Source organism: Trachemys scripta, chromosome 19 (assembly GCF_013100865.1).
Source record: "Trachemys scripta elegans isolate TJP31775 chromosome 19, CAS_Tse_1.0, whole genome shotgun sequence".
Lineage (NCBI taxonomy): Eukaryota > Metazoa > Chordata > Testudines > Emydidae > Trachemys > Trachemys scripta.
This window is the reverse complement of record NC_048316.1, coordinates 21,197,503-21,221,310: the sequence shown is the minus strand read 5'-3', so window position 1 is coordinate 21,221,310 and position 23,808 is coordinate 21,197,503. Positions and strand designations below refer to the sequence as shown.

Genomic DNA, 23,808 nt, shown 5'->3' with positions numbered 1-23,808 from the left:
CAAAAATGACTACTGCATAATGTGGCATTGTTCATTAGAATGAATACAAGGGGGTCAGAGGAGATGATCACAATGATCCCTTCTGGCCCGGGGGAACCTACGAGCAAGGAGTAGGCTGAGAATGCCCCCAGCTCACAGGGTCTCTAAATGTTCCCAGGCTCTGAGTACTTCGCCCTCCAGGAGGGACCCTGGGGCAAGGAGGGCAGAGCCGGGCTCTCCCAGGGAGCAGGTGAGGATCTCCCTCAGGATCAGGGCCGGCTCCCCGCGTTGGCACAGTGCCACCGAGGGAGGGTCGGTGTATGGAAGCAGCACCTGTGCCAGTCCTTTCCCCTCCGTCGCGCTGCGGGGTTTAGTTTCACTTTCCCTCGCCCCAGGAGGCGGCTGTGTCCAGCCCCAGGTGAGGCACGTTGGAGGGCGAAGCTCACCTGAGCTCAGGACCGTGTCCTGCCTCCCCCAACGGCTCTGTCCCTTGGCCGCGCTGGTCGCCGCGCCCGGCTGGCTATCTCCTCACTCTGCCACAGGCTCCCACTGACTGTCCTGCGCGGCACCCCGCGCTGCCGGGGCAGGTTTATTATGGAGGCTTCGCTCCCTGCCCTGCCCTGCTCAGCTGACTCCCATGATGCCGGACACCGCTTTTTGGTGCCCCCAAACCTTGGCGCCCTAGGCGGCCGCCTAGTTCACCTAGTGATTACACCGGCCCTGCCCACCCCTTCCCACAAGTCCCCACCCCCGTCCTGCCTCTTCCTGCCCAGTTGCACCCCTGCCCCTGGATCACCCATGGAGTTGGCGCCTATGTTTCAGTTGAACAGACAAAGGTAGGAGATGCAATGGCTGGAAGTTGACATGAGACAAATTAAGACTGGCATTAAGGCATAATTTTTGTAACAATGAAGGTAATTAACCTTTGGAACAATTTACCAAGGGTCCCAGTGGATTCTCTATCACTGGCCATTCTTAGATCAAGACTGAGTGTTTTCGTAAAAGCTCTGCTCTAGTTCAAACACGGATTAATTCGGGGCAGGTCTCTGGCCTGTGTTATGCAGGAGATCAGACCAGATGACCACAGTGTTCACCTCTGGCCTTAGAATCTATGAAACTAGAGTCAGTTTTTGAGGGAGCTTTGCTCATAAAAACATAAGACCGGCCACAGTGGATCAGACCAGTGGTCCATCTAGCCCAGTATCCTGTCTTCCAACAGTGGCCAATGCCAGGTGCCCCAGAGGGAATGAACAGAACAGGTAATTATCAAGTGATCCATCCCCTGTTGCCCATTCCCAGTTTCTGGCAAACAGAGGCTAGGGACACCATCCCTGCCCATCCTGGCTAACAGCCATTGATGGACCTATCTCCATGAATTTATCTAGTTCTTTTTTGAACCCTGTTATAATATTGGCCTTCACAACATCCTCTGGCAAGGAGTTCCACAGATTGACTGTGTGTTGTGTGAAGAAATACTTCCTTTTGTTTGTTTTCAACCTGCTGCCTATTAATTTCATTTGGTGCCCCCTAGTTCTTGTGTTATGAGAAGGAGTAAATAACACTTCCTTATTGACTTTCTCCACACCAGTCATGATTTTATAGACCTCTATCATATCCCCCCTTAGTCATCTCTTTTCCAAGATGAAAAGTCCCAGTCTTATTAATCTCTCCTCAGACGGCAGCCATTTCATACCCCTAATCATTTTTGTTGCCCTTTTCTGAACCTTTTCCAATTCCAATAAATCTTTTTGAGATGGGGTGACCATATCTGCATGCAGTATTCAAGATATGGGCATACCATGGATTTATACAGAGGCAATATGATATTTTCTATCTTATTATCTATCCCTTTCTTAATGATTCCCAACATTCTGTTCATTTTTTTGACTGCCGCTGCACATTGAGTGGATGTTTTCAGAGAACTATTCACAATGACTCCAAGATCTCTTTCTTGAGAGGTAACAGCTAATTTAGACCCTATCATTTTATATGTATAGATGTGATTATGTTTTCCAATGTGCATTACTTTGCATTTATCAACATTGAATTTCATCTGCCATTTTGTTGCCCAGTCACCTAGTTTTGTGAGATCCTTTTGTGGCTCTTCACAGTCTGCCTGGGACTTAACTATCTTGAGTAGTTTTGTATCATCTGCAAATTTTGCCAACTCACTGTTTTCCCCCTTTTCCAGATCATTTATGAATATGTTGAATAGGACTGGGCCCAGTACAGACCCTGGGGGCCACCACTATTTACCTCTCTCCAGTCTGAAAACTGACCATTTATTTCTGCTCTTTGTTTCCTATCTTTTAATCAGTTACCGATCCATGAGACGGCCTTCCCGCTTATCCCATGACAGCTTACTTTGCTTAAGAGCCTTTGGTGAGGGACCTTGTCAAAGGCTTTCTGAAAATCCTTGGTATTTGACTGAGATTACTGAAAGGGGATTGTCTGCATGCTGTTTGGGCCCACTGCTCTTCTAGGACTGGCTGATGTGTAAATAAACAAGTTACACTAAGGGAAAACCCAGACTCTTCACTTATTTTCCTCCAACGAGAAAATGACTTGCAAGGTCCCAGGGTCTGCTACTGTTTGATGGGGGTGAGAGAATCTATACCCCATGCTGGAGCCAGTGGTTGCACTCACACCTCTCTGTCCTGCATGAGGCCTGCAGCTTAGAACCCTGTAACTTCACATTGAGGCAAGGGCATTCTGGAAAAATTGATGTGCTCCGGCCAGGCAAAGAGAAGAATTTTCTCTGCAGTTCTCTAAAGGAGAGGCCCAGAAGCTGTAATCCCCAATTAGAATTTTAAACCAGAGTCTCCTAAGTTTCCAGCCGTAACTTGCTCAGAAGAGCAGTGTCGTTAGAGCTGTAAAGCTGTAATTGCCTCTCAGGTAGGGCAGGGAGGCTGAAACAATGTGAATAGTGGGGTGCTGGGAGCCATTGAACCAAACTGTAAACCCTGGATAGGATGGAAACCACTTCAAGCCAGGGGATGCGGCAGTCCCCCTAGTTCCAGCGCCTATGAAGTAGGGCATTCCAAAGCATAATGCATTAATGAATCTTAGTGGCTTAGGACAGGCTCAGCCAATGAAACAAGGTAGAGATGTTACATCATCTGCTAAACTCTTATTGGCTGATTGTACTCTGAGGGCGGCTCGCTGGTATTTAGTTGCTCTGTGCACAGTTTTGCACCAGTGTAACTATGTTGGTTAGGGATGTGGCTTTTTGACTGAAATGGTTGTACCACTACCACCCCTAATGGGGAGCCAGAGGGGCTGGTATAAAGGTGCATCTTACTGGTGTAGCTTATTCCCCTTCTTGTACACTAACTGCAGAGCCATGGGGAAAGCAGGGTCATGTTTATTTCCCTTTCCTGATTAGAGATGGAGTCAATCCAAGGAGCAGTCAATAGAGGGCAGGAAATTCAAGAGACGGACGGAGAGGGCCACAATTCCTAGCATCATGGAGGTGTTAGCAAACGAATCCTCACAGCCCCCAGGAGGTAAAGAAATATCATCCCCACCGTACAGGTGGGGAAACTGAGGCACAGAACAGGGCTGGCTCAGGACACACAGGAAATCAGCAGCACAGCAAGACACAAGAAACCAGCTGTTCCTAGTCTCCAGTCACCTTAGCCCACTAGACCCAGAGTCTCAAAGGTATTCAGGTGCCTAACTCTCCTTAAAATCAATGGGACTTAGGTGCCTAAACACCTCTGAGGATCTGAGCCCTCGTGTCCAATGGGTAATGCCCATTCACTCTATACCTCTCTAGTGGTGACTGGGCCACAGACAGGGCTTCAGAGGCCTGCTACAACCTTAGCTAACACAGCTCGATCATTTAACTCAGGCAGGAGAGGCTTGTGCTTTTAGATCCAGATATCCCAGGGGTGACCCAGGAACCTCTCAGTGCCAACTGGCAAAGGGCAGAGAGAGGGTGCAGGGGGCTGCAGCGTCTATTGAGTCCAGCCTTTAGATTCTAGTTCACCAAAGTGTGTCCTGGAACGTCTCAGGTGGAAGCCTGTGGCCCACATCTCATCAGTATCATCGCAGAACACACATACAGATGTTGTGTAAGGAGTTATGTATGTAGGTGGAAAATTATGTTCTTAAAGTGGGGGAGAACCCTATCATAGAATCATAGAATATCCGGGTTGGAAGGGACCTCAGGAGGTCATCTAGTCCAACCCCCTGCTCAAAGCAGGACCAATCCCCCACTAAATCATCCCAGCCAGGGCTTTGTCAAGCCGGGCCTTAAAAACCTCCAAGGAAGGAGATTCCACCATCTCCTTAGGGAACCCATTTCAGTGCTTCACCGCCCTCCTAGTGAAAAAGTTTTTCCTAATATCCAACCTAAACCTCCCCCACTGCAACTTGACACTGTTACTCCTTGTTCTGTCATCAGGTACCACTGAGAACAGTCTAGATCCATCCTCTTTGGAACCCCCTTTCAGGTAGTTGAAAGCAGCTATCAAATCCTCCCTCATTCTTCTCTTCTGCAGACTAAACAATCCCAGTTCCCTCAGCCTCTCCTCATAAGTCATGTGCTCCAGACCCCTAATCATTTTTGTTGCCCTCCGCTGGACTCTTTCCCAAAACTGGACACAATACTCCAGATGAAGCCTCACCAATGTCCAATAGAGGGGAATGATCATGTCCCTTGATCTGCTGGCAATGCCCCTACTTATACATGAGGTGCACATCACAGGTTTGCTCTACTCTTTTGGGGGGATAAAGACGACACCCTGGCATCCCTCACCTAGGCAGTAAATGGACAGCAAATTTGCTTCCTGAAAGTGGGATCTCAACCAGGCTTGGCTGAGAACGCTGGAGAGATCTTTGGGTGAGATGAGTTTCTTTAGACGAGAGGATAACTCGTTAGTTAGGTTTAGTCTCAAAAAGGCGTGTTATGATTTTGTTTCATATGGAACCATTTGTTTGCAATATTCTTACTCACTGTCACCTGAATGTCTGTTCTGTGGTATTAACATATCCTTGTTTTCACTATAAATATTTTGTGACGTTACACCCCATATTTGTCATAGAAATATTGTTATTATATGAATATGGCAAACCTAAGATATGCTTCATGTAAGTTGGGCCATGTAAGGTTTCACTGGAAAGGTTATAATTTGCTGGATGTGATTATCCAATTTGTATACACATATCATTTCTGTATCTGAGGTTAGAAATATTGACTATGTAACAATTACAACTATGTGTGTATTTGGGGGAACGACAGTAGGCAATCAGCCTGAATGAGCCATTTAAAAAGGACAATAGAACTTTGGAGATGCTAATCTCCCACCATCCTGAGGAGCTTCCTGGGTTGTTGCTTTGACACTGCGGGGTCATTTGATGATGTGACCTGGTACGGAGAACCACCTTGGACTCTGCTGGTATTTTTCCACTGGTGACAAAGGGCTCCTGCCTTGTGTAAATTCTATTTAAGGCTGGGGAGTAAATCAATCAGGACTCTTCTCTATTGCCTCCCTGTCCAAGAAGGAAGATGGCTAAAAACACCCAGGGGCAGGGGCTGAGTCCAGGCTGAGACAGGAGTCCAGTCTGTAAAGAGAAATAACTGAAACTCTAAGCTACAGAAACTCTGCAACCTGCCTAAAACAACATTTAGGGTGAGAAATTACATTTTGTAACCTGTTTCTTGAGTGTATTAAGCTTAGTTTCAACCAGGAGTCCGGTGGCACCTTAAAGACTAACAGATTTATTTGGGCATAAGCTTTCGTGGGTAAAAAAACCTCAGTTCTTCAGAAGCTTATGCCCAAATAAATCTTAGTCTTTAAGGTGCCACTGGACTCCTCGTTGTTTTTATGAATACAGACTAACACGGCTACCCCCTGATACTTGGCATTAAGCTTTGTTTTTTCGTTTTGTTTTCTTTGCTCAGTAATCTGCTTTGTTCTGTTTGCTGTCCCTTATATTCACTTAACATTTACCTTTTATCGTTAATAAACTTATTTCTTGTTTATTTCAGAACCCAGTTTGTGCTATTCATATCGGGGGGGGAGGGGGGCAAAAAGCTGGGCATAGCTCTCTCAATGAGCTTGCTCTGAAACAGCGCAAAACAATATTATTTGGGGTTTATCCCCCAAAGGATGTGTGCATGTGAGTGTTGGGCAGTCCCCGAGCTGATTCCTCCCACGCAGAGCTGATCTCAGTGTCTCTCTCCATTTGCAGCTGGGGGTGTCCCTACCTGTGTGTGGGCTGGAGGAGGCTTGAGGGCCTGACTCGGCAGAACAGGGTGAGGAAACCCAGGCTGGTGGAAAGGGTGGGCTCAGTGAGACCCCAGCACATCAGGTGACACCTCGGACAGGGGTCCAACCCGTCACATAGAGCTCGGTGTTGTGGTGCTCGGTGTTGGGTCTGAGCTGACTCTCACAAGCTGCTCCCTTGGGAACAGCAGGCCTGGTTCAGTGGAGAAGGGGCTGGATGCTGCAGGGCACTCGGGGGTTACTGTGCACCTGTCACTGCCTGCACAGAGAGAGCGAGGTCGATGCAGGCCTGGAAGGCAGGGCCGGTGCTGCCAGAGGCTGCAGGTTGCAGGGAGCTGCTCCACAGCAGGCAGGGGCTTCTCATGCTAAGGGCAGGTCGTGGCGAGGTGCCGAAGAGCCACCCAGGGGTGCAGTTTAACTCTGGCAAGGCCCTCAGTACAGTGCTATTGGCTGGGTCCACTGGTTCTGCTCTCCTCTCCCCTGCTGTAATTGTACATTGCAATTACTCCAGTCATGTTACACAGAGAGAGGAGAATTGGGGCCCACACACCTAGTAAAGGGACAACATCTTCCCCTTGGGGCAGACGAAGATCAGAGCACAGGAGCATGCTACATACATGCCTGTCTATAACAGATTAGAGTAGACCGGGCTGCGCTGCATGGCCATACAGCAAGCAATGCCCCCATTTTCCTGGCTTTAAGGGATGTGGGATCTAATGACCTGCATCAGGGTTCTGCTGCTAACGCCATGGCAGAGAAGCGCAAGCATCACACCATCTGCTCCTGGTGCATGAAGATCACGCTCAGACTCTGCTCTAGTTCAGGCAGCCATGGCTGGTTTGAGCTTAGCCCCCCAGGCTGGAGACGGAAGGCAAGTGTGCAGGGAGGGGGGCAGCACACTCCACAAGGTTCCAGTGCTGGCAACTCTCCTGGCTGTAGCACGAGTCGGTGTTTTTCGGAAAGCCCCCAGCTCCTGGAGTCATGTGATTCTGAGAGACACCCAGCTTCCATTTCAAACACAAGCAGTAGCTGGGGAAGTATTTTCTAGCTCTGGCAGTGGCACAGAAATGGGACCCCCCCTAGAAGGCTCAATAATCATCCAGCAAATTGTATTAGTTTTAAAATCTCCTGATGTGTAGAGGGGTCCTGGCCTCGGAGTTCTGAAATGAGGGGGGTGGAATCTGTAATTTCACCCTCTGCCCACGCCCCCATCCTGGGGAAAACCAGTCTGACTGGACATATTTGACCATCCTGGCGAGAACATCAGGGGTTTTGCATCCCTGTCACTCTCTGTCCAGGTTAGCTGAAGCTCGGAGAAACTGTGCTGTGTTAGCCTAGCCCCTGACACCTTGATGGTAAAGCGACTAAGCCTTGTGTAAGCAAGTCTGCTGCTCTCTGTCCTTCACCTCTGCCTTTATCACCTCTCTCTGGAGTCTGGCAGCAGATTTGACATCATCTTGTGGGGAAAAAAATAAAAATCCCCTGCTAAACCAGGGTCACTTGTTAATTGTTAACACTCATTTTGTGCCACCTGTTCTTGTTCCCAGACTAATTTTGATCCTGTTTATCATGGGGCCTTATTCCCTGGGAGTGGTGCTTCAGGAAAGGCACAAATGCTGACACCACGAAGGGGATCAGCCTCTGGAAAGGCTGGTCGGGAGGCAGAGGAAAGCCAGGGATGGGCAGGCCTGGGAGGTTCACCCAGCAGCTGAGGTTACCCATTGCCTGGGTCAAAGACGAGGGAACCACCCTGTAGAAAAAGATTCCCATTGTCACAACTGCCATTGTGCCAGAGACCCAGAGTGGGGAAAAGGGCCACTACTGGGAAATGCCTTGTGGGGTCAGTTGGAAGTGAACTGGGTGTGATTATTTGACTTTGATCTTGTACATTCAGAGAATGGACACAAGCCAAGTCCAGCCCCGGGAGACTCTGCAGAAACCCAGGCAGTTCCCCCCGCCATGGAATTTGGGGCCCTGTGTCTCTCTGAATGGGAGATCAACACTCTGCCCTTCTCATTTCTTCTAAATCCAACAATTACAATAACGCAGGGAAATTAAATGCAAGAGGTGCAATGCAGCACCCTACACGCACACGTCAAGGAAGCTAAATGAGCATTCCCTTAGCAGAGAGAACCCGACCGGGGTGCCAAGGCCAGAGAAGAGGGACGGGGTGCCACCCTCCCGCACACTGCCTTGTGGTACGGCTTAGCCCAGCAGGCCTGCTGCACTCTTTCTCCCTCTTGCAATGCTTGACTCCCAGCCCAGAGTACTTCGACCAAGATTCTCCCTTTACCTCTTATTTATTCACTCCTGTACAGAGTACAGCTTCTTTAGCCCCTCACGTCCACCCTTGGAGCCCGGGTCTTCTCCAAAATTCAGGCGGCCCACAGCCTCCTCCTGGCTCTGTGTAAGAATTCAGGCAGGCTCCCTCCTTGTGCCGAGAATCCCTCTGCCCTACTCCTGGGCCCTATGTACTATAAGCTAAGCCGACCTCTCCTCCCGGCGTCTGTCTGGGATCTCCTCTGGCTAAGAGCACCCTTAGCAACTGGGTCCTGGTAGCCGTTTAGCCGGTCCAGGTGCTCCTTCGTCACTTAGCTGCCAACCAGCCACCCAGGCAGTTAATTACTTACAGGTGGGCTGAGATGGGCTTGTTCTCCTTAACGAAGCCTGTTGTGGATAGGCTGGGCCCTGATTCCCCTCAAAGGGGCCAGCCACCCTGTGTCAATAAGGCATTAAAATGAGTCCCATAGAGAGCAGTACAAAGTCCTACGTGGTCTCAAGGGAACCCTGAATCTGAATCGACTTTACGCGCACACTTTGCATGAAGGTTCCATTTGGAAGCGGTTTATAGAGGGCTAACGAAGGCTAAGTAGATATTTTAAGAACTGTTAATTGGTTGCTGTAGATCATTATAGAGACCAATAGATGTGTGGGTGGCTTGTAACCCTAGCCAATAACCATCCATAACCCCTGCTGCTGATGGGCTTATAACCACCTCTAATACACGCTGCTGGCCTCTGGGACATGTTTATAACAGACTTTAGTAACCCTGTACAAGCCATCTATTAGCAGCACCTACCTATAAAAGAGTGACCAAATTTCCTGCATTTAACATCTGCAGCTTAACACGTCCCATGTGGGTTCTGGCCTCTCACGGGTACATTGTCCTGCCCTGACGCAGCCGCATTGTTGTTAGCACCATTCGCTGCGAGTGACCCCTGCGCAGAATGGCAGCACGAGGCACAGGCTGCTTCTATGTCCCCTTCGCCCCATAAGGGACCTTCCGAGCTCCCAGTGAAGTCAGAGTCTCCCGTGATTTCAGTGGGACTTGGATCAGGCCCTGAGTCCTTACCCCAGTGCAGGGAGAAGGACCAGGCCAGCTGGCCTATGTCTGTGCAGATCTTCTGCTCATTCCCCTCCCCACAGCAGGGGACTTCAGTGGGGGATGGACTCCATTCCTCTAGCCCCCTGGGACCCATGCCAGTGCCCCAGACGGGGGTGGCCCCACTCCTTCTCCAGCACTGTGACCTAAATTCTCTCTAAGCTGCGTGGCCATGCAGCAGCCTATTAAGCACTGTGCAGGTGCTCAGGGCGGCAGCAGGGAGAGATGCCTCTCCCCCAGCCCCGTACCTGCTGCGGCAGGAAGAGGAGTCTCTCCCCACCGGCCCCAGCCCAGCCCCGGATCTGCCGCAGCCGAGTCCCGACCCAGCCCAGCCTGGACCTCCCACAGACAGGGAAGAGGCACCTGGCCCCAACCCAGCCCAGCCCCAGAGCTGGCATGGCGGGGAGAGGCACCTCTCCCTCCTCAGCCCAGGTGCTGCTGCAGGGAGAGAGACCTCTCTCCCTGCCGTAGCCCCGGGGCAGCCTGCACCCCACACCCCTCATCCCCGGCCCCATCCCAGAGCCCACACCCCCTGCCGGAGCCATCACCCCCCTACAGCCCAACTCTCTGACCCACCCCACAGCCCGCACCCCCAGCTGGAGCCCTCACCCCCCTACCCCAGCCCTGAGCCCCATCCCACACTCCAAACCCCTCAGCCCCACCCCCACCACATACATTTGTTATGTGCACCAAGGTGGAGGTGATGTGTCACAACTCACCTCTATATTGGCGCACATAACAAAAGTCATTCCGCACATGGGTGGGAAAAATTAGAGGGCACCCGGACTGTGACCCAGCCTGTTTGCTGAGCGACGCTCTGGGCATCCATCGATTGGCCACGTCCCAATCTGCCCAAGGCCGGGCAGGCGCAGGACAGGGCTCTGTTTCCTCACAGTGACCTTGCACCAGGGCACAGGATATTCCAACACCTGCTCCCAGAGCTCTAGGCACCTCCCTTCCCTGCAGCCTCTGAGAAAGGGGAGTATTAAAGGGCCCTTGGTCCTTGTGGTCCGTCTGACCAAGATGCTGCGGCTGCTGATCCCCGTTCTGCTTGTGGCTGGTGGTAAGAAACGGGCTAGAGAGAAGACTCTCTCCTCTGCCCCAGCGCCCCTGCACAGAGCACATACTTAAGGAAGAAGGCCCTTCGTGCCATCTGCAGCCCCAGGACACACAGAGCTTTCCTTGGTCCTCCTGTGCCTAGCCCCCGGGTTGCCCCTCAACCTCGCGGAAGTTGTGCAGGGTGCTGTCAAGGGAACGGGCCGTGGTGCCTGCCTCAGTTGTAAATGTGGAGAGGGGTTGGCTCAGGAGGGGATGAAACCCTGGGTAGGCCTACACTGGGCAAGGTAACCATCCCATGGAGAGCCGGGGCCAGGGGAGCGCCCCTCCACCTCAGGACTGGGGAGTGACTGGGGACGTCCAGGGTTGGATTGGAGAGGGTGAGCTGCCATGACCACATGTCTCGCTTCCCCATTGTCCAGCCTCCTCTGCTCAGCAGAAGGGTCCGGTGACTTTGCCATCTGTGTAATGCACAGTGCTCTCCCCCTCCAGCCCATGGGTGTGGGAGACCCACCTACTCCCCCCACACAAGGGTGGTGAACGGAGAGGATGCCGTGCCGTACAGCTGGCCCTGGCAGGTGAGTGAAATCCATCCCATTGTCCGCGGTGAGAGCCAATCAGCAGTGAGGCTCGATGCGATCGCACCAGCTGCACTAGCGCCGGGTGTTAGGGTTCAGAGCAAACTTTTTTTTTCCCACTGAAAAATCCAGCTTTGGGTTGGTCAAAACTTGACCTGTGTTTTTGCCTTAATTTCAATTCATTTGATTGGTCAGAAGAATATCGAAACAGTTTTTGGAGCCCACCCCAATATTTCTTTTTGAAGCTCAATGTTTCGATTTCTCAATTCAAAGTGAATCTTTCAAAAGTACGTCCAGTTATTAAAAAAAATTAAAAGCATTTTCAAACACTGCAAAGCAAAATGAAATATTTCGTTTGACCCGTCACGGGTACATGGTCCTACCCTGACACGGCTGCAGCATTATCAATTTCTTCTTCAACTGTTTAGGTTTCTTAAAAATCTGAAAAAACATTCACTTTGGGTGGATACGAAATTCCCCCCACCCCCAAATTTTGGACTAAAAAACTCCATTATTCACCCCGCTGTAATCTCCCCAGGACTGGGGGTTGCGGGGGTTAGACCTGCACGTTGCTCTGACCACACCAAGCTCTTATGGTGATGGACAGGCTAAGCAAAGGGGGTGGGGGTGGGGTGGGGATTAAATAGTGCCTAGTTTATGGAGCAAAGGAGAGCTAAAGGAACAGGAAACTCCATCTTCTTCATGCCTTCTCCTCACAGCTGTAGAGGAAGCAAAACCCCCCCCCCCCCATCCCCGCAGTCCTTAGGCAACCCCCTCCCCCGCTGACCTTACGGTCTGGGAGAACCAGTCCCACATCTGATGTGCATGAAATTCTAGCAGCTGTTTTATCCGGATCCCAGCTTGTGTCTATTGTGGGTCCCACCGTGTGCATTCCATGGCCCCTCCTGACAGACTGGGCAGCCCAAGGCCAGGATTGGCACAAGCTTCTGGCTACGCTTACGGGGCTGGTTTCAGACATAGCTGAGCCCCACCCTCTGAAAATCAGACTTTGGGCTCCAGCTCGCAGCAGTCTGGGGAGGGCACGGTGGATTCCTTGCCTTTGAGTTTCTTAGCAGTTCTGTGTCTATGCCCATGTTCCAGCCCATGGCACTGACGGGCACAGGGAGAAGCAGAAAAGCCCTAAAATTCACTGGGAAGGGGCAGCAGCACCTTGGCAGAGTCTGCCCCAAAGAGCCCCCCGAAGCCCCTCCGTAGTCACTTGACATGAGCAGGGCTCTGCCAGGGGGTGGGCGTGAGGGAGTGCCAGGTGGGAGCCAGAGACCAGCTGCTCCCCTCAACTCCCAGGGCATTTCTGAGTGACTGTCCGCGTGGGTCAGCCCCTCGGTGCCTGCTGCCCTCTGGTGCTGTGTGAGCAGGGAGAGGTTTGCCCCGGCAGAGTGTGTGCCATGTTAACTCGCAAAGCAGCCTCCGCCGCGTGTAACCACAGCCCCCCCGAGAGCACCCTGACTTCACAGCCGGGCCAGGCCATACTAGCACTCCGATGGGCCATGGTCTCTGGCTGGTTCAGTGGGTGGGAGCCAGAAGACGGGGAGCCCTGGAGCTCCATAGCAGGTCCCCCACTGCCCTGTCTTGTCTCCTGGCAGATCTCCCTGCAGTACGAGAAGGACGGTGCTTTCCACCACACTTGCGGGGGGACCCTCATCGCTCCCACATGGGTCATGACGGCTGCGCACTGCATCTCGTAAGCCTCCTCCTTTCCCCACTGCCTAGAATCTAATGCGGCTGACGCACCGCGGGGTCTTGGGGCAGGAGCCACAGGGCCCTGGTCTGCCATGCCTAGTGCACTGTCCCTTGCCGTGAGACCTCCCAACAGACATGCTCCATTCCAGGTAATGGGCCTTCCCAGCTCCAGCGCCTGGTCCTAGGCTGCAGTGGAGACCCCCCAGATGGAGAGAACTGAGTGACATGGAGCCCTGTAACTGACACGCTCTGCAGCCTGGGGCACGTCCCTCCACCTCTGCCATGGGGCAGGTCAACCCCAACTGCCCGCCCAGCGATGTAATTCAGAGCAGGATGTGGCCCATCAGGGCTGCCTAAGCACTAAGCATTAGCGTTCTGGTTCCCAGCACAGGGAGAAGCTCACCCAGGAACACCCGCAAGGGACCATGCTCCTACTGCGCCCGCCCCGACTCCACTGCACTCTGCCCTGAGCTCCCAGGCCTGGCTGCAATAGGTGCACACAGAGTCTGCTCCTTCGCTCCTTCTGCTTACTGCGAGCACAGGGCTATTAGCTAGCACTGTTCACCAGTGGGACCCGCGCCGTGCAGAGGCTGGGCCTGGGGCAGGGGGCTGTCCCCGAGCACTCCCTCATGGCACGGCAAGGCCCTGCAGGCATATTCCCCTCATCGGCGGAGTTGGGGGGGCTGGGAGGGCGTCGCCCCCCCCCCCTCCTCCGCAAGCCTCAGGCAGGCAGCCTGAGTGTGCAGTGTAATGAGTTCTGCAGAGGAGACAGGAGACTGCTCCCACCTTGCGCCCCTGAGGCAGGGAGTCCGGATTTTGTTTAGAACAGAGTGATTAACGGGTGATTAAGATAAGAAAGGGCTGGTAGGAGGTTTCCTAAAGTTAAATGATCTGTTCTAAGCTTGGTGAACTGCAAAAAGTCAAGTATCAGAGGGGTAGCCGTGTTAGTCTGGATCTGTAAAAAGTGACAAAGAGTCTTGTGGCACCTTATAGACTAACAGATGTATTGGAGCATGAGCTTTTGTGGGTGAATACCCACTTCGTCAGACGCATGTGGTGGAAATTTCCAGAGGCAGGTATAAATATGCAGGCAAGAATTAGTCTAGAGATAACGAGGTTAGTTCAATCAGGGAGGATGAGGCCCTCCTCTCGCAGTTGAGGTGTGAACACCAAGGGAGGAGAAACTGCTTTTGTAGTTGGCTAGCCATTCACAGTCTTTGTTTAATCCTGAGCTGATGGTGTCAAATTTGCAAATGAACTGAAGTTCAGCAGTTTCTCTTTGGAGTCTGGTCCTGAAGTTTTTTTGCTGCAGGATGGCTACCTTTAAATCTGCTATTGTGTGTCCAGGGAGACTGAAGTGTTCTCCTACAGGTTTTTGTATATTGCCATTCCTAATATCTGACGTGTCCAAAAAGTAAGTAGCCTAAATGATAGAAAGAAATTGTAGATTTTTCTACAATTGTTTCAACTATTCTATTCAAGAGGTGGTAACAAGTTACTACTATCTTTCTTTAAGAAGATAACTGATTTTTTAGACAAAGGAAATTCAGTAAACATAATCTACCTGGATGTCAGGAAGGCATTTGATAAAGTTCCACATGAGAAATTATTAGTTAAACTGGAGAAGATGCAGATTCATAAGAGAACTGAAAGGTGGAAAAGGAACTGGTTAAAGGAGAGACTGCAACAGGTCATACTGAAAGGTGAACTGTCAGGCTGGAGAGAGGTTACTAGTGGAGTTCCTCAGGGATCAGTCTTGGGACCAATTGGATTTAACATTTTTTATTACTGACCTTGGCACAACAAGTGGGAGTGTGCTAATAAAATTTGCAGATGGCATAAAGCGGGGAGATATAGCCAATACGGAGGAGGACTGGAATATCATACAAGAAGATCTGGATGACCTTGTAAACTGGAATAATAGAAATGGGATGATATTTAATAGTGCAAAGTGCAAGGTCATGCATTTAGGGACTAACAACAAGAATTTTTGCTATATGCTAGGGACTTATCAGTTGGAAGTGACAGAGGAGGAGAAAGATCTGGGCATATTGGTTGATCACAGGATGACTATGAGCTGTCAATGTGATGTGACCATGAAAAGGCTAACACAGTCCTGGAGTGCATCAGGCAAGGTATTTCCAGTTGTCAAGGTTCCTTCCCCACTCTGAACTTTAGGGTACAGATGTAGGGACCTGCGTGAAAACCTCTAAGCTTCTCTACCAGCTTAGATCTGCTTTTGCTGCCACTACTCCCAATGGGCTAACTCCCTTCCCTGGGTAGCCTTGGGAGACTCTTCCACCAATTCCCTGGTGAACACCGATCCAAACCGCTTGGATCTTAAAACAAGGAAAAATCAATCAGGTTCTTAAAAAGAAGGCTTTTAATTAAAGAAAGAAAGGTAAAAATCATCTCTGTAAAATCAGGATGGAAAATAACTTTACAGGGTAATCAGATTCAAAGAGCCCAGAGGAACCCCCTCTAGCCTTAAGTTCAAAGCTACAGCAAACAGAGATTAAACACTCTAGCAAAAGGTACATTTACAAGTTGAGAAAACAAAGATAAAACTAACACGCCTTGCCTAGCTGTTACTTACAAGTTTGAAATATGAGAGACTTGTTCAGAAAGATTTGGAGAGCCTGGATTGATGTCTGGTCCCTCTTAGTCCCAAGAGCGAACAACAACCAAAACAAAGAGCACAAACGAAAGCCTTGCCCTCACCAAGATCTGAAAGTATCTTGTCCCCTTATTGGTCCTTTGGGTCAGGTGTCAGCCAGGTTACCTGAGCTTCTTAACCCTCTACAGGCAGAAGGACTTTGGAGTCTCTGGCCAGGAGGGATTCCACAGTATTGTACACAGGAGGCTGTTACCCTTCCCTTTATAGTTATGACACCAGTAGAGACAGGGAAGCGTTAGTACCATTATACAAGGCACTGGTGAGACCTCACATGAAGTATTGTACAATTCTGGTCTCCCATGTTTAAGAAAGGTGAAATCAAACTGAACAGGTGCAGAGAAGGGCTATTAGGATGATCTGAAGAATGGAAAACCTACCTTAGGAGAGGAGACTCACAGAGCTTGGCTTGTTTAGCCTAGCCAATAGAAGGCTGAGGGGAGATATGATTGCTCTCTATAAATACATCAGAGGGATAAATACCAGGGAGGGAGAGGAGTTATTTAAGTTAAGCACCAACGTGAACCTCAGAACAAATGAATATAAACTGGCCATCAACAAGTTTAGGCTTGAAAATAGGTGAAGGTTTCTAACCATCAGAAGAGCAGCCATGTTTTAGCCCACGAAAGCTTATGCTCAAATAAATGTGTTAGTCTCTAAGGTGCCACAAGGACTCCTGTTCTTTTAACCACCAGAAGAGTGAAGTTCTGGAACAGCTTCCCAAGAGGAGTAGTGGGGGCAAAAAACCTGACTGGCTTCAAGACCGAGCCTGATAAATGTATGGAGGGGATGGTATGATGGCACTGCTTACAATGGCATGTGGCTCATCGGCAACTGCCAGTAGCAAAAATCCCCAACTGCTGGAGATGTGACTAGATGGGGAGGGCTCTGAGTTTCCCAGGTGTTTGCCTTGTGGGTCTTGCCCACATGCTCAAGGTCTAACTGATCACCATATTTGGGGTTGAGAAAGAATTTCCCCCTGACTCAGATTGGCAGAGACCCTGGGGGGGTTTCACCTTCTTTTGCAGCATGGGGCATAAGGTCACTTGCAGGTTTAAACTAGTGTAAATGGTGAATTCTCTGTAACTTGAAATCTTTAAACCGTGATTTGAGGATGTCAGTAACTCAGCCAGAGCTCAGGGGTCTATTACAGGAGTGGGTGGGTGAGGTTCTGTGGCCTGCGAGGTGCATGATCAGACTAGATGATCACGCTGGCCCCTTCTGACTTCAGTAAGCATATCTGAGTGAGAATATACATGACCATTTTAAACCTAGCCAGTGTCCCATAAGTGACTTGTCGCAAGATGTCAGAACATGTTAGTATCAGAGCTGAGCGGGTCTAATATTTATTTAATTTTCTTTCTTGATATAGGAATTAGGTACCCTGCTCCTGTCTGATAATTTCTAACTTATTATCTACAAAAACACTGGAGTTTTCAGTTGCCTAAGTACCCCCTGGAATCACAGTTAAAATTGCGTCAACCCCCCCCCCGCAATCTGAAATGGTGCCCCTGTGGGCAGGCACGGAATGTGTCCCCCACCCCCACCCCCACCCCATGTGCGGCCCCATTGGCCTGACTGGAGCCACCCGCTCCAAATATAGAAGTCAAACCTCACCCATGTCAGCCCCCATTCTGGGTTCCCCGCCCAGAGACATTCCCCTTCTCCTGGGACCTGATTCATTTAGTTCATCTGCTTAGTGAAGCTCTGGTCCTGTTAAAAGGCTCCCAGGCCCTCTCTCCAAGAGCTCCTCCTTCAGCTGGGAGCCCCTTAACAGGCCTAATGCTCGTTAACCAATTAGCTGCTGAGCACCTAACTACTGGCGGGGGCAGGGGCTCAAGATAGGTTCAGTCTCTTTAAAGAAGCCCATCATGGATAGAGTGGCTTTGACTCTAGGATTACCATATTTCAACAATCAAAAAAGAGGACACGGGGTGCCGCCCTAGCCCCGCCCCCTCCCACTTCCCGCCCCCCTCAGAATCCCTCTACCCCCTACCTGTCCCCTGACTGCCCTCTCCTGAGGACCCCCCCCACCCTAACTGCCCCCAGGACCCCACCCCCTATCTAAGTCTCCCTGCTCCCTGTCCCCTGACTGCCCCAACCGCTCTCTACACCCCCTTCTCCTGACAGACCCCCAGAACCCATCTAACCCCCCCGTTCCCTGTCCCCTGCCTGCCCCAACCGCTCTCCTGACAGCCCCCCCAGAACCCCCGACCAATCTAACCCCCCCGTTCCCTGTCCCTTGCCTGCCCAAAACCGCTCTCTACACCTCCTTCTCCTGACAGCCCCCCAGAACCCCGACCAATCTAACTCCCCCTGTTCCCTGTCCCTTGCCTGCCCCAACCGCTCTCTACACCCCCTTCTCCTGACAGCCCCCCCAGAGCCCCCGACCAATCTAACCCCCTGATCCCTGTCCCCTGCCTGCCCCCCCAGGCCGAGGGAGAGCTGCGGGCTCCACGTGCAGCCAAACACTGGTGCTGCTCTGCGGGGGAGGAGGGAGCGGGGGAGGGTCTCTGGCTGCTAGAGGCCCCAGTGGCTGCGAGCGGCTTTCAATCAGGCCCAGCCGTCCAATCAGCCGCACCGCACTCTGCATGAGGGGAAGGGGGAAATCCCCTCCCCGGACGGCCATTTAAAGCTGAAAAAGCCGGACATGTCTGGGGAAACCCGGTTGGATGGTAACCCCACCTGACTCTCCTTAGAGGGGCCAGTCCGGCCACGACAGTGCCCCTGTGTTGTGCGTCCCCGAGTGCCCAGGGCCGGGCCGGGCCAGCTGGGGTGTGTGTGCTGCTGATGATGATCAGGGCTAGAGGCCAACGCAGGGAGTAGGGTGATGTCTCCTGCATGGTGTGTGGGTCTCAAACCCCTCTGAGTCCCGAGGAGGCACTGCAGACTGCCCCCCCACACACGCTGCCCCTGCTGCGATCCCCGGGCTGTCCCCTCACAGGCTCTTGGGGGTTTCCTTCCAGTAAATCCCGCACCTACGAGGTGGTGCTGGGGGAGTATGACAGGAGCGTAGCAGAGGGCTCTGAGCAGCGCATCCCGGTGAATCCTGAGGACATCTTCGTCCATCCCCGCTGGAACTCCATCTGCGTGGCCTGCGGGTAAGGCAATGCAGGCGTGTGCCAGGCTGCGACTGCCCGCCCTTCTGCGCCGCCTGGGGGCGGCAGGGCTCCCAGGGAGGGCAGCGGCAGATGGGGAACAGTCCGTTATAAGAACAGCTGGGGAGGGAAAGACACACACAGAGCTCTTCCCATGTAAGGACCCTGCGCCTGTCGCCGGTGCCCTGGGCAGCATCCTTCAGGCCACTGCAAAAGCCAGCAGGGGAACAGTGCGGCTTTATCTGCCATGCTGGCTCCCAGGCCACGGGCTCCGCTCAGAGCAGAGCAGGCCCTGGGCAGGCCTGTGACCTAACAGGGCTGGGATCTACATCCTGATCAGCACACACTGCCCTTCCTTTGGGAAGGGACCGGTGAGCGGGGCTGCGGGCTACCTTGGGCTCTCTGTGCCAGGGACATATTGTCCCCCTGTGGTGCAAGGGATGGGTTTTTAGCCCTGGGCAGTGATGTCTTCAATCCGTGGAGCAGGAGAGCAGCCCCCACATGGTCCCCTCCTGCTGCCCCCTCCCTCCTCTGGGGGGACACCTCGAGCGCAGTCTCCAGGCCTCTCTGGTCAGGCTGCCCACAAGGGAGGTCTGTCATGCTGTGGACACCTATCCCCCGGAGACCTGGACTGAGCCCCGAGCCAATGACATCCTTGGCTTCTCGCTCGGCCTGCTGGAGGATGGCTCCATGGCCAGACCCCCGAGCCGCCCGCCCTTCCAGTGAGCTCTGACGCCTTCTCTTGCAGCAATGACATCGCCCTGCTCAAGCTGTCCCGGAGGGCCGAGCTGAGTGACACAGTGAAGCTGGGCTGCCTCCCGCCCGCAGGCGAGGTCCTGCCCAACGACTATCCCTGCTACATCACTGGCTGGGGGCGCCTCTACAGTACGTGCCCAGGCGGCTCTGCCCTGGGGAGCTCTCTCGTGGGAAAGCGCAAGGGCAGCCACGCTGGGGTGCATCGTCTGGGGACACAGCTTGGAGGGATGCAATTAGTTCATTGTCCCTCTGGCTGGTTTCCTTTTCCGCTAGCACCGAGAGGCGGCAGAGATCCAGCCCCGGAGACCACTCTCTACAAGTGAAGTGCAGCATGGGCAGCTCAGGGTTTCTTCCACATGCATTGCCCCTTGCCAATGTGCCTCGATCCTGGCCTAGAGGGGCCTCCTCCAGGGGCACCAGCGAAGCTGCCAGTTTGTGTCACCGGAACTAGTTATTCTGGGACATGGTCACCTTTTCCCTACGAGCTGGATGGGCCCCCTCCCCCTCCAGCAAGCAGCCATTGGACAGCAGTGAGCGCTGACTGGTACCCGTGGGGGGTGGGGGCGTCGAGCTGGGGAGGAAGGGGTGACAGGTTCCCTAGCTCATCACCAGCTCCTCCAACCAGCCCAGGCTCTCTCTGGTTCTGTGGGATTGTCAGGAGCAGCAGAAGCCAAACATCACCTTAGGCCTTCTCCTGCAAGGTGCTGAGTGCTCCCAGCACCCACTGACTTCCATTGGAGCTGAAGGTAATCAACAGCTTCCAAGGGTGCTCAGTGCTGCATGGGACCGAGCACCGAATGAGACAGGAGAGGTGGCACTTGAACCCAGTACCTGGGCTTGGTGTCACTAAGTAAGGGTGCATCTTCCGTTTGCAGCTGGCGGGTCCCTCCCTGAGAAGCTGCAGCAGGCTCTGCTCCCGGTGGTGGACTATGCACACTGCACCCAGCCTGACTGGTGGGGCAGCATCGCTATCAGAGACAGCATGGTCTGCGCTGGCGGGGACATCCGATCAGGCTGCAACGTGAGTAGAAAGAGAGTGGTGGAAAATACTGGTGCAGCGCTGGCTGTGATCTGTCTGGCCAAATTACCGCATCTGATGCAGGCACCCACTAGTCAAACGTACAGTGGTGACTCAGCTGTTACCCGCGGGTCACCTGTTGTAGGCAGCACTCACTGCACCCACCTTGTGATGCACAGGAAGGTTGCAGGAGGCAGAAACCTGTCTCCACGTAGCTGTGCAGCCTGCTCCCAGGAAAGCCCATGGGAAGAGCTGAGCAGTTTCTCTGCTCAACAGCTGCTGGGTTGGGAGATTCTGAACGGTGAGCGTGATTCCGAGTAATTCACCATTTCTCCCGGTAATCGGCTGGTGCCTGCAGTTTGGCCTGTAGCTCTCACACCCGGACACACAACCGGCAGCCGGCACTGCCAGCACAGCACAGATTGACTGTAAAACTGACAGCGTCTGGTCTGCTGGTTAGTTACATGTCAGCCAGTCAGGCTGTAAATGGTACAAATGTCAGGCTGGAAATTTGCTTTGGGTGAGTAGGAGCATCTGAGTCAAGAGCTCCCTATTCACCGGCCCAGGCGCAGGTAACACTCCTGCTCAGACATTCCTGCACGGCTGATGCAAAAGCCTTGTCTTTGTTCGCCTAATCCCATGACTAACGGCAGCAGTGCAGAGAAGGGCGAAAAAATCAAACTCAGCTGCACTGGAATGTTTTCCTCCTCTCAGCCTGACCATTTCACAGCCAGTTCTGGGTGAGAGAGTTCAAGGCACTGGTTAGGCTCCTTGTGGTGACAGCCTTGGAGATGGCCTCAGTGACGCACTGGACTTTGCCCCCAGAGCCTGGTGCACAGCTGTAGCCTCCACACTCTAGCCCAGCAGGCAGTGAGTGAGGGATCAGGGATCTGACTCGCCCTCACGCACGGGGGGTGTCTATCTTTCAGGGTGACTCTGGTGGCCCCCTTAACTGCAAGGCCTCTGATGGGAGATGGCAGGTGCATGGCATCGCCAGCTTTGTCTCTTCCCTTGGCTGCAACGCCTTAAAGAAACCCACCGTCTTCACCCGCGTCTCCGCCTTCGATGACTGGATTGCAGAGGTGAGACCCCAGCCATGTTACTGTGCGAGCAGTGGGAGGGAGGTCTGCTGCTGGGGAGGGTCAGGGAGAAATCAAATGGCCAGGCAGGGGGTCCTGGGAGGTCACCCAGAGTAAATGGACAGGACAGGGGCCCCCAGACGGACAATGTTTGGGGGCTCTCTCCATGAACAGAATTTGAGTGGTGTCCTCCTGGGGCTCTGAGCCGAGATCAGTGCCACGGGCCCCATCCAGAGATCACAGCCAGCTGTCCCGCACACAGCACTGAGCACGCGGGGCCCCTCGGAGCATGAGACGTCACCTTTGGTCCCCCTTGTGCCTCACCTCTTCCGGCAGCTGGAAACTCAGACGCAGCCCATGTCACTGCAGCACAAAATAAGGAACAGCTGAGTCTGGCCTGCAAAGGGGTTTCTGTAAGATCTGGAGCCTGGAAGAGCTGGTCTCAGCACAGCAGATACTGGAGGCAAACTAGCTCGGATGTGCTTCTCCACTGACACACATGTGATGACCCAGAGCCGCAAGCAGGATGCTTGGTGGCCTGCAGCACCACCCGGCTCCAGGGATTGTTTGAGACAGAACATCTGGCTTGGCTGTGGCTGTGAGCTCTGTCCTGCAATGAGCCGGGGCTGGAGGCAGGCAGAGGGAGGTGTTGGGGTGGGGGGGGGTGGGGTGGCAGCATGGCCTAGTGGCTGAAGCATGCACCTGCAAACTGGAGTTGTTGCACTGTAATCCCAGCTCTGCTGCCCTGTGCTCTGGTTGTCCCTTTGGGCCGGATTTGGATTTCACTGCTCCCAGTGGCGGAGTTCCTCTGGAGTCAGGGCCAGGCTCCACTTTCAGTTACACCAGTGCCTCTGCTGCAGCGAGTGGCGTGACTGTCTGGATTTACACCCGTGTAACTCAGGGCACAAACCGGCTCAGATGAACTCGACAAGTGTCAAACCAGCGTCACTGAGAGCAGGCCTGGGCCTTTGGGGCCTCAGTTTTCCTAGCAGATGATTTGGGGGGCAACCATTTCCCCTTCCTTGTTGGAATGCAGCGAGAAGGGCAGACTGTGTCAGGCAAGGGCCTGGACCTGGGTAACCTCTGGCGCGTGGAGGGGAGTGTGAGTCATGCCCATGTGCTGTGGCACTGGACACCCCCACCCCAAACGGCGGGTCCTGGCCAGTGGGTCGTAGGAAGGGTCTGGGCCCCCCGCGCTCTCATTTCCCCTGGGCGGCAGCAGCAGCGTGGACGAAGCACATCTGAGGCACCTTCCAGATGGGGAGAGGCTGCGGACTCTCCGCTTGCTGGCTCTGGCCACTTCCTCCATGTGCCTGCTGCGCAGGGGATGTGAGAGCAGGGCCAGGGCAGCAGCCACAGCATGGAGGAAGCGGCTGGAGCCAGCGAATGGACAGTCAGCAGCTGGGTAGCGATTTGTGGCCTGGCCGCAGCAGCTCGCTGGCGTCTGCAGGACTGGGAGAGCGAGAGCTGGGGGGCTGGGGAGAGAAAGGGGAGCAGGAGGCTGAAGGGCTCAGAAGGGGAAGGGAGGGGAGAACAGGGGCTGGAGGACTGAGCAGGGGCGGGGGAGCTGCACAGGGGCAATGGTGACAAAATGCAGTTGGCGGATTGTCTTAGTAAAAAGTCTGGGAGCTGCTGGCCCAGAGGCGGAGGCTGATGATCCTGCTCCAGCCTTGGCTAAGGGAAGCGGCTTTTTTAGCTCAGGCACTAGAGGTTGCTGGGTTAGTTATGATCCTGAGGTCCCAGGTTCGAGCCACTCAGGGGCATCACGTTACACATGCACAGGGCTTCAAGCCCCCAGAATATGATTTCTGCTGTAGTTTATTGTATCCTGCCGTGATATACTTTGGTTTGCTTTTCTTTCAGACCATCGCTAATAACGCATGATAAGCTGAAAGAGCCACATCTCAGAGAAACTTTCCTGGGCAGATAATAAAACAATTGTAGAAATCCCGTCGTGGGTGTATTTCTTGGGGGATAGGGGGTTCCCTTTGTTAGGGTTAGTGCAGTGCCGTTAATCTAGGGCTCTTTGCAGTTGGGCAGCATGGTGGAGGGAAGGTTGTGTAAAACGAGGAATTTTTCTGGGACTTTATGCTCTGCTCTGGCCTTCCTGTAGTTTTGAAACTGTTCTTCAAAGCCTTTCCCATATACCTAGTGGGTCTGATTCTGCTCTGCATTGTCACTGACACCCAGGCTGGGCAGGTGTAGAACACAACCACCGGTGTGACTTACGGAAGTGACACCCAGGTCAGAATTT

General features: G+C 53.0%; 1 protein-coding gene across 1 annotated transcript; it reads left to right on the top strand.

Annotated features, from left to right (window-relative positions):
- Nucleotides 1-10,617: 10,617 nt before the first annotated feature.
- On the top strand, nt 10,618-23,499 carry CELA3B (chymotrypsin like elastase 3B). Its single transcript, XM_034753679.1, has 8 exons — nt 10,618-10,657; nt 11,143-11,228; nt 12,833-12,930; nt 18,570-18,704; nt 19,450-19,586; nt 20,333-20,478; nt 21,405-21,557; nt 23,418-23,499. Exons 1-8 carry the CDS (start codon nt 10,618-10,620, stop codon nt 23,436-23,438), a joined length of 816 nt encoding a protein of 271 aa, XP_034609570.1. The 3' UTR covers nt 23,439-23,499.
- Nucleotides 23,500-23,808: the final 309 nt, after the last annotated feature.